At 35.1% G+C, this 11,290-nt stretch overlaps 1 protein-coding gene across 2 annotated transcripts; it reads left to right on the top strand.

Annotated features, from left to right (window-relative positions):
• The first annotated feature begins 391 nt into the window (after positions 1-391).
• Positions 392-10,221, top strand: LOC147226332 (hepatic and glial cell adhesion molecule-like). 2 transcript variants are annotated; one of them, XM_086160591.1, is made up of 7 exons: positions 392-629; positions 2,628-2,969; positions 3,717-3,998; positions 6,449-6,542; positions 6,624-6,682; positions 6,813-6,880; positions 7,790-10,221. In XM_086160591.1, exons 1-7 carry the CDS (start codon positions 563-565, stop codon positions 7,931-7,933), a joined length of 1,056 nt encoding a protein of 351 aa, XP_086016717.1. In that variant the 5' UTR covers positions 392-562; the 3' UTR covers positions 7,934-10,221. The 2 variants fall into 2 exon arrangements, with proteins under 2 accessions (XP_086016717.1, XP_086016716.1); XM_086160590.1 differs by having other exon boundaries at positions 401-629; positions 6,624-6,691.
• Positions 10,222-11,290: the final 1,069 nt, after the last annotated feature.

The raw sequence follows: 11,290 nt of genomic DNA, 5'->3' as shown, positions 1-11,290 counted from the left end.
AATGAATTTATTGAGACACTACACCAAATGAGGAACTGTTGTCAAATTACCATCTAAAAAGACAAAACCAACCAACCAAAGCACAATGAACATATTAAAAATAAGAGTTCAGAAAAATTGTGTACCATAAATATACACTAGAATATCTTTTTTGTATTTGTGTTTTGAATTATGCTGAAGAGTTTAATAGATAGTTTGAAAAAAAAATCCTTACATTAACAACAAAATCATGTTCCAGCAGAGCAAAGCTACTTCCAATTCAAGAAATGCACCAAATTGCCAATTTTTGCTGGTCAAGATTTAGAAATAAATAATAAGCAGAAAAGACCAAAAAAAAAAAAAAAACAATTACAATCACATCAAATTGAGAAATTCGGTGAGTCCTTGCCTTTTTCTTGCAACAACACTGCTAAACACACGCACAATAGGACACACACAATTTATTCCTGCCCGTTTTGTGGAACAACATGTTCCCAGCGGCTGAATAATCACTGTGTCTTTGTTTCCCTACGTCAGAATTCATGCTGCTTGTCCAGCAGCAAGACGTCTCTTGAGACTGAATATGAAGTCAAACAGCAAAGTAATTTCCTGGATTTTAATTCTCATGTCTCTGCGTCCCTTCGCTCCAGGTATGTCACTTTTTCCTCTGCTGGACTCTGCTTTAACCCTGAGATGTTTTCACCACTACAAGAAAGAACTGTAGAACCTCCTTAATTCTTGTTTTTATTTTGCAAATAGACAAAACTTAAACTTTAATTATTTCTGCAGCCATTAGAAGTAACTTTGTGTTTACAATCTGCAGGTTGATTGACGATATTGTCCTTGTTACACCAATATAACACCAATATAACAATTTATTGCATGGCGGCAGTGTTTGTGTATTTGTTTTACAGCAGGGTTATACTCTAAACCCTTCTTGTTTTGAACCCCTGAGCTGACTCTCAAAGAGACTCGGGCCCTCATTTGAGCATTGCCATCTTTTTTAGGAAGATGTTGATTTAAGCATAACAATAAGGTCACTGATTTGACATTTAGATACCTTTTTCAAAGGTAATTTATTTAATTATTCATATATATTTATAGGCTATATTCCCCCAGCAAATGTATCAGCTATCATTGAAAAAGGTGAATATCATGAATATATATGTGAAAAAATATTGGCCAGAAATTGCCAGGAATTTTGTGACAAATAACCTTGAATTTTCCCAAAACTGCTGAGAGTTATAAATTCCAAAGACCAAAGGAATTGCAGCTCTAGTTTTGTATAAACTGCTAATGTGTTTGTTTTTGCTTGCAATTTATTCAATTTCTGTTTGTATAATCGTAATAAACTTTACTGTTGAATTTTTTCATTTCAACATTTGTGAAAAATAGCTTAAATGAACTAAAAAAATATATAAAACAGGTGAATAAAGTGCCTTAATATCAGCTAGAAAATTACCCATAAAACCCCAAACCGAGACTAAAAGTGATAATAAACACAAACAGAAGACTTGCTGAGAAGAAAATCTCACTATTCATTAAAAGTAACATCACTGATGCCTGCCTCATATCTTGTGTTTAAATAATTTAACAAGCATTAGAAGCTGGTCAAAATATAGTAATTCTGATTTAGATGAACCTCCAGAGATTGACCAACCTAAAAGTGTAATTTCATAGTCAACAAAAGTACCTGAAATTATGCTGAATCAATCAACTAACTGAAATACATCATGTTTTATCTTCCTTAATCTGATTTTTTTTCTGAAAATCAAACATTATAGGCTTGACAGAGAGGAATATTAATTAGCATGCATTTTTGTGTAGCTCTTTGTCAGAAATACTGGTACATACAAGCCGTACCAGAACCAAAGTAGCGTTCAGCTGCATCCCCTCTATTGTTGTGTTGAGTCACTGAGCTGCTCTGTTCCAGGGAATCCGCCATGGCATCCGGCTCCCTCCCTCTTTAATGAGTTGCCAACATGAATAATTTCTCCAGTCATGACTTTTGTTGCCTCACGCAGGCCGTCTCAAATATCTATTTTCACCCTCAGCACAAACATTCTCTAATTTAACAGAAATATGGTGTTGTCGTTACAGATTTTCTTCTCAAAATATATACAGTATACTTCTTAAAAAAGGATAAGAGAAGAGAAAATTGATCCTCAAATCAAAACATATTAGCATCACTGCAGTGGTTTCAGATAAACTTTGTTCCTACAATTACAAATAAATCCATTGAGCAATGTAATGAGATTTTACATCATCAATGGTTTATTACTGTGTAACCGGTAATTAAAGTCTCAACTTTAACACACTACACTCTCAAAATGTTAGAGGATGAGTAACTTCTCGTATCTGAATTAAAAATCAGAAAATGATATGAAATCCGTTGTGATATTTCTAACTTTGAAATAAAAAAAAAAAATAGGTTATTGTGATTCATATGGGCTCTTATACAAAACATAACAGGCTGAAGAGGTAAAGCAATCACATGTTATTAACCATTTAATGTCTGCACTAAGAAACCCGACTAACAGAGTCTATTAATTTAATAACTGAGTCTGACCTAGTTTTAACCACTTGAATATTCGAATAGGTGCTTTATCGTGACAGAAGCAGAGCCACCCCTCTTTGTTTCTCTACAGACAAGGTTCAAGCGGTGAATGTGACCCTTCCCAATGTTCTGATCAGGGGGTCAGTTGGCGGGGAGGCACTTCTGTCCGTTTGCTACGTCAGTTTCAGCCTTGACACGCCTGTCATTAAGTGGCAGCTGCAAAGGGAAAAGTCTGTCACTGTCGTCCAGTCAATTGGAACTGAGATCATTGGAAGCTTGAGGCCCGAGTATCGTGACCGGATTCTGGTGTTTCAGAACGGGACTCTGTTACTTCACAACCTCCGGCTCTCCGATGAAGGAGTGTATGATGTGACAGTTTCCATCACAGATGACACTTTCACAGGGGAGGGCAGCATCATGCTTACAGTGGACGGTGAGACACATTTCTATGCTTTTTGAATGCATCATGATAAAGTTATCATCTGTAACCAACACCAGGGGTGTCGCTGTGACGTGGAAATGTGGGTTTATTATTTGCGCTCTATAAGGAATTGAAAATGAAACTCCTAAATTTAGCCTTGCATCTCCAGTGTGATATTTTCTCTTGTTTTTTTGTCGACATGACTTGCTAGACCTGTAATCGGTCTGAGATGGATACAGAACAAGCAAAATTAAGGGACTGAAAAATGTAAACAGATGAAAACTCAATTGGAAGCCTAGGAAATAAATCTCTCCTCTCAGGGAAAGATTCATTTTTGTTGTTTTTCATTTTTTTTGGAATATAAACCACACAGGTGATTTCTTATCACTTCGTGTGGCTGATTTTGAGAGATAAGTCATTGTGATGGGTTGCCTGGTAAAGCTGTTCAAACTCAATCTGATCTGAAAATTGAAGAGGAAGCGGCTGAAATTTGTTTTTCGAGCTTTACAAACTGTATAATGCATTTATTATTCCACTTGGGGTGTCAACTGATGGCTACCTGGTTGTCATAGCCTTTCTGACAGGGGGGGAAACAAATAGGTAAACATGTCTGAAAACAAAGTAAAGATGATGTAACCATGTCACGTTATGCTCAAGTTATGACAACAGAAATATTATAATTTAATATATCGAATTTTTATACAAACAAATACTGATATCAAATAGAATATCAAGCTCATATATTTTTTTTTCCTCCAGAACAAGTATCAAAGCCTCAGATCCATATAGATACATCATCAGTGCTTGAGCGCAGTGAAAACATTATTCTAAACTGTACTCACGACAACGGAACCAGGACCTCGTACAAGTGGTTTAAAGGTGGAAAACCGATAACCAACGAGACCAGGTTTGTGCTGTCCCCTGACCAGAAGTTGTTGACCATCCCCCGTGTGATGATGGCGGACGACGACTTCTACAGCTGCGCGGTTGAGAATTCAGTTGGCAACATGTCAAGTCTGCCCATCCGACTGAGCGTTTACAGTGAGTGTCTATATATTTCATGTCTTAAGTTATTTTGGATTATTAGGACAACATTCAATATAAAAAAGGTGACCGCTGCTAATCAACATTTGTTTTTTTTTCAATCTTATTATACATCTTTATCATACTCATTAAGGGTGCCAAGAGAGGAACTCTGGTATTGTATGAGGAAATCTGAAGTGGCAGAGAAGTATGTTAGACTGGTGCAAGACATGTATGCTAGCTGTGAGACAGCAGTGCTGTGTGCTGTAGGGGTAACAGAGAAGTTCAAGATGAGGTTCAACAGGAATTTCCATGGACCATGATGTTTGCAGATGACATTGTGATCTGTAGTGATAGCAGAGAACAGGTAATGGAAAATCTAGAGAGGTTGAAGTATGCACTGGAAAGGAGAGTAATGAAAGTTTGTCGCAGAAAGACGGACAGTCATGTACAGAAGGGGGATAGTGAATATATTGGTAGATGGATGCTGGAATTGGAGCTGCCAGGCAGGAAGTCTTGAGGAAGACCAAAGAGAAGATTTATGGACATAGTGAGAGAAGATATGAAGGTAGTTGGTGTGAGAGAGGAGGATACAGAGAATAGGGTTAGATGGAGAAGGTTGATTTGCAGTGGTGACCCCTGAAGGGAAAAGCTGAAAGAAGAAGAAGAAGAAGAAGAAGAAGAAGAAGAAGAAGAAGAAGAAGAAGAAGAAGAAGAAGAAGAAGAAGAAGAAGATGCTCATATTCATTAATAATTAGTTGCACTGCTAAATATGTCAGCTTTTGTCTAAACACCATCTAAATCGACCTTTATGATATCATGCATGGAACACTGATAGGTATAGGGAAAATCCAGGATGAAATATACAGGTAACTGTCCTTGAAATGGCTACTTCCCCTTGTTTGCACAAAGGATTCAAAATGTAATGTCTTGATAAATTAACGTGGTTAAAGAAATGTTTTAAAAAAAAAAGAAAAAATGACTAAAAACAAAGTAGAAAGTCAGCAATATAGGTCTACTTATGATGATATATACTGTAAAATAATGCCCATTACATTAACATAAGATATAATGAGAACAAAGTTGAGGATGCAGACCACAGCAGGTGGTCTTTCTTTATTTCTCTATCCCAAAAAGAGTTTTGTAAATTTCAACACCTTAACACTAATACTCAATTAAATGATCAACAAGGGTGATTCGTCCCCCTTTTTTTTGCAGTGATATTTGGGATAGTCTCAAACACCACTGAAATTCTCTATGCAAATAACATGTGAATGACAAATAGCTCACTTTAATTTATTAAATATATGTAAGACAGTCTTTTAAGATTTTACCCATTATTTAGGGCTTAATAGTCAATGTCACCCACTTCTGTAAACTCTACATGTGGGAAGAGCAATAAATGAATAAACAAACAAATTAATAAATAAAAACAACAACAAATAAGGAAAAAAAACAGTGCAGGGATTTGTGTTTCTGAGATCCTTTTCTTCAACAGGGTATTGGTTTTGATGCAATTGCATCAGTCAACAAAAGGATTATTGTCCAGAGAGCAAAACCGAGGCAGCAGTGGGACTGAACAAACAGTTCTCACAGCTGGATCTCAGACCAGACCATAAACAGTTTCCAGTCCCACTGGTGAACGCCAACAATGGTGGAAGAACAATCCTTGCCATGAAGAGCAGCACAGCATATTCCCCGGGCCAAAAAGACATTCTCTAGCTTGCCTGTCATGGAATTCCGTTGAAGCCTTTGCACGGGCACGCTAACAACACAATCTTGCACAAAACACTTGTTCTACACAAATATAATACATCAAAAGTGCTGATGTATTATTGTATTGTACTGTTGTACAATCTACAAAGTATTGTCGTGTAATCAATACAATATTGTACAAAGTACTGTTGTACAAAGTATTGTACAATCTATTGTATTGTACTACTGTATTATAGTATTATTGTACTTTACAGGACTGTCTCAGAAAATTAAAATATTGTGATAAAGTTCTTTATCTTCTGTAATGCAAAAAAAAATATATATATTACTTTTTCATAATATTCTAATATTTTGAGATAGGATTTTTGAGTTTTCTTAAGATGTAAGCCATAATCAGCAATATTAAAATAATAAAAGGCTTGCAATATTTCAGTTGATTTGTAATGAATCCAGAATGTATGACATTTTTGTTTTTGGAATTGCATTACAGAAGATAAAGAACTTCATCACAATATTCTAATTTTCTGGGACAGTCCTGTATGTATAACAGAAATATATATTATAACTGTTGCTTTCATATAGAAATGCATACTTGTGATGAAATGACCTTCATTTCTTAGACTTGTCAAATACAATTCCCTTCAAATTTTCCCTTCCCCACTGGCTAACTCTTCTTGCCCAGCTGAATTTCCTTAGTTACCATAGTTACCAAAATAAACTATAACTGTTTTATCTCAAAATACTTGCAACAGGAAGAAGCTCCCTCTACATCATCCTCTCCACTGGAGGCATCTTCATCCTCATCACCTTGGTAACAGTGTGTGCTTGCTGGACGCCCACTAAGAAGTGAGAGCTAAAAGAAATAGGAAAAATTGTAGAAATCGAACAACAAAATGATGAACACTAATTCTAAATATTCCCCGTCAGGCCAAAACATTTGAAGAGGCAGCCCCTCGTGAAGATATATGACGCTCACTCACCCACCGGTCAGTCAGGTATAAAGATATTTTCATGCGACAAGACAACCTTTGGATAAACTCTGAAACTGCAAAGATACATTTGAGAAAAAGAAAAGGAACTATTGAAAAGATGAAAGTTTTTCATGTTTTTCCACAGATGGGATTCTGAAAACAGATGAGAAGCGAAAGAACGCAGTGACGTCGCTTTACATCCTTCAACAAAAAGTATCATTCATTCATTCTCATACATATCTGGGCATTATTGGTCACAGACAAAATCACAAGATTGTGGTCACAATTTAAGCCAGAAGGGTGAAAATCATCTATTGCGAGATTAAAAGTGGAAATCTAATTAGAAGAAAGCGATACCGTTTCAAGAAAACAAGACATAGAATTATTGAAATAAAATTGTAGTTAATAAGTAAAAAGTCAGAAACTTTCAGAAGGCAGTATTTTTCAAAAACGTTCTTGATGATGTAAGACGTAAAACCTCAAGATCAAAATTGATAGAATTATAGTATAGTATTTATAGTATTATAAGTAATAATAATAGTAGTGATGGTTGTTACAGTAGTTTGAGTGAGACAAAGCCATTTGAAGGACTGTGACCTTTTATACAAATTTAAATTAAATGTGAAGTTTTATTATATGTATATATATATATATCATTTGACTTTTGCAGTCAATAACATGCAAGATTAAAAGTGGAATTCTAATTAGAAGAATAATATACCATTTCAAGAAAACAAGACATTGAATTATTAAAATAAAATAAGAAAAAAAGTCAGAGCCCCTCAGGAAAAGGCAGTAATTTTCCAAAACGTTCTTGATGATATAAAAAAAAACAATGTAAAACCTTGAGATCAAAATTGATATTTTCTGATATTTAAAGAGAATAAAATCGAGGATTATCAAGGACGTAATGAGAGACGCTGATATCTCAAGAAAATAGGCGCTATCACATAGAAATGATGCATTTTTTCTCAATAAACTGACAATTTGATCAAATTAATTAATTAATCAAATCAGAAATTGATGAATAAATTCATTCATTACAATTTTTCAATTCTTTTATACTTTTTTTTTAATCTAAATGAATGTTAAAAATGAGGTTTTATGTGGGCTGTTTTACAGAGTCCCTCTGATTCATCAAGCAACAGCCCTCGCTCTTGTTCTGAAGCCCGCGATCCCCAATATTACGCCAGGGCCCCGCATTACAACGACACCCTGACCCGGTTGACTGGCCATCCCGCCTACTCCTCCAACCGCTGCACCTGAAGGATCCAGAATCATCCGACCCTACTTCCCGTCAGGGTTTTACAACAATAATAGTTCATCCACATAACGTTACGAGTGGTTGAAACAAACAGTACCTGTTAGGTCAGGAAAAGTCCAATATCATCATTGACGTCCCGTGTTTTGAAACTCCTTGTTGCTTATTGGACGGAGGAATAAATGTGCAACAAACTCAGCATCCAGGAGAGACAGGTTAAGATGATATTTTCATTTTTCTCCCTCCTGTTAAGTAAGAAAGTGGTTTACTAAAGTATATGTTGATCTGCATTTCTCATTGTGGTTTTGTTTCTCAATGAGAGATGACACTGAGCGGGAGTTGAATATTCATGTATTGTTACGATCTATTATAGCGTTACATGGAATTAACATCAGGTCCTTCCAGCTGCACACATACGGAGAGGTGAGATCTATTTTATCAAGATATCTCTCCACATCGGATGGAGAATCAAAAAGAATGTGGAATCTGTTGCAGAAGTACCATAAATTACCTTAAAGTGTCATTATGAGGAATGTTTCTGCGGTAGTACAACTTAGGGTCATACTCCATTAATCTCATAGCTCCTGTATTTGTTTTTTTCAAAACAGGCAAAGACCCATTTTATCTTAATATCAAGATGCATGGAAATGCAAGTTTGGTTTTCATTTGTAATCCTGGAGAATAAACTAATATGGGTAAAATGTTGTGCCATCGGCAACATTAGACACTGGAAATAAAGAAAGACACCTTACAGTGTAAATATGCAAAAAACTCTGGGCTTTGTAGGTACAAATACAGTGTTGTTATGACTTTGCTGGTGGGGAACAATACCTACATTGGTGTCAAAATCTAAATTAACACTTATCTAAAAATATCTTTAAAAATACGTGTTTTTTTGTGGTTTTTGATATTGACCCCAAAAAATCTTTCCAATACGTCTTTGTAAGGCCTTAACTGTTGAATTCTTGAACCAGCGGAGGCCACTGACAGTTTTGTTGTATAAAAAAGGCCCAAAAAATGTTATTATTAATGTGATCAAAAAGCTATGTCGTATTTTATGTCTGTGATTTACAAAACTATAAGAAATAGAAATAGTAGTGATGGTTGTTGCAGTAGTTTGAGTGAGACAAAGCCATTTGAAGGACTGTGACATTTTATACAAATTCAAATAAAATGTGAAGTTTTATCATACATATATATATATATATATATATATATACTATCTGACTTTTGCTGTCAAATAACATCAGTTTACGTCAGGATTTATTAAGTCAACGTGATGGGATAATCAGATGTAATATCTGTTTTAAACACCCAGATTAATACACACACACACACACACACATTGATTAGATGATAGTAAATGCACTGACATTGAGCAGGTCAGTGATATTTTATAACTTTTATACATGTTTTTATCAAATTAATCTGACCAGCGGGCATGGGATATCCTTTCTGTCAGACAAATTATAACAGTTTTCACATTTTAAAATGCTTTTAATCAATGTTTTGCATGTGATAAATGATCTTTTAGAGCTTGAAATCCCAGTTTTTTTCTCTTTACCGAATTCTGACCACAAATTTAATTTCAACCAGGAGTGATTTGCTGTCTCTCGGATAAAGAGTGGAATTTCTTAAGTCCAAAATGAATGATCATAAACTTTTAAGTGGACACAACATGCTTTATTTGATCATTTAACAGCACAGCCTGTGGAGTCAGTGCAAGCAGGTCAAAAATACTGGGATAAAACCTGTTTGATTGAATATTCAGGCAGTGTGGAAATGATGATTCGAAGACTCGGTAAACACGTACCTTCTGCAACGCAGATTGTTGCAGAGGCCTAAAGAAGCAGCTGGTTGACATGGAAAACCGGAAAGTGGTCGCTGTCAGATATGTTTAACAAATACAAATTTTAGTTGGAATCTTGTATCAAACAAGAGCAAACTTCATCCATGCAGCAGATTTCAAAGGAATAACTTGTGGATTTTGAGGACGTTTTTCAGATATGGTTTTTTTTTGCCACGTTATGAACACAAAAAAAAACAATAAATAAAAGAATCATGTATAGACCATATATTAACCAAGAAAGCCTGATTTACTAAGAAACAAAAGGCAAAGGGGAGAAAATTAAATAGCAGGAAACCACAAACTCAAAGCTGAAAGGGTGATATCAGTGCATAGAGAGAAAATTCTCCCATTTTCCCTGGAATTTTAATAGTGTCAGTTAATTCTCTTAATATCAACATTTTGGCAGGTCAGTGGCTCTGGAGATTAGAAAACCAAAAGCTCGCGTCCTATATCTCATATAATTACTTGGGACTTTTTAATACAAACTGGCACTGCAAATCCAATGCAAGTAGAAAATATTTGTTACATTCTGTGAATGTTACTAAGTAAATATTATGTACTTCAGGACCATATAGTACATAAACAACAATATTAACTGGATTGAGGTGTAGCTATGGTGGATGTTGAACACATAAGATGTCATTGTGAAGACATTTAACGCAACATTTTAATTTGTGTTGAACAACTGAACCTGGAGGGGAGTAGTTGTTGAATGTTTTCTAAAGATTAAGTTTTAACTTTATGACCAAACTGTATAATTTCAAGATAAATATGATTGTCAGGTCTAGTACAGCTGCATTACATTTAAACAAGTTAGTTGTAAATAACCGTTATACTGCACATTAATATTTTCATTCAGTGTTTGTTCCTGTCAAGATGTATTATATTTACATCTTTTAACATTTCTCAATGTGAGCGTTTTCTGGATAATTTAGCAACACTTTACCGATACAGCTATAAGTTGTTTTTTTTTTTTCTTCTTACATTCGGAAAATGTCATTTTTGTCCTCAGCGTGTATTTCACTTCAGGTGTAGTGTCACACACACACACTTCAGGCGGTACAGCTGGACTTTACAATTGTTGCCGTTCGTTGCTTGATGTTAACATTTTAACAAAATATAATAACGTACGAACAACCTGTTATTTCAGGACTTTTCGAGCACTTAGATGGCCCTTTCTGTCCTGTTTTCATGAAACTGCACCAATTTTTCAAGTGCTTAGGACATGAAATCCACCCTAGAGGACTAACTTTTTGATCGCATGCACACAATGATACATGCAGTTATGTTTAGTGATTTAAAAAGCATGCATATAATTTTTCTGTTCAGGCTTGACACTGCCAAAATGTGTTTCTGTCCCATTTTGCACAATTTAAGAAAAAATATATAATGTCATATAATGTGGTTGGTCAATTAATACAGTTAAACAACCTTGATATATTTTTCTTCAAGATTTAGAGCATTTAAAGTCAAGAGTAAACCTGTTTTTATAGCCTCATTGCGTAAATGTTGG

Source organism: Fistularia commersonii, chromosome 15 (genome assembly GCF_037954325.1).
Source record: "Fistularia commersonii isolate RoL2024-O1a breed Wild chromosome 15, RoL_Fcom_v1.0, whole genome shotgun sequence".
Taxonomy (NCBI): Eukaryota; Metazoa; Chordata; class Actinopteri; order Syngnathiformes; family Fistulariidae; genus Fistularia; species Fistularia commersonii.
The sequence above is the reverse complement of the archived record's forward strand: the minus strand, read 5'-3'. Positions and strand labels throughout refer to the sequence as shown.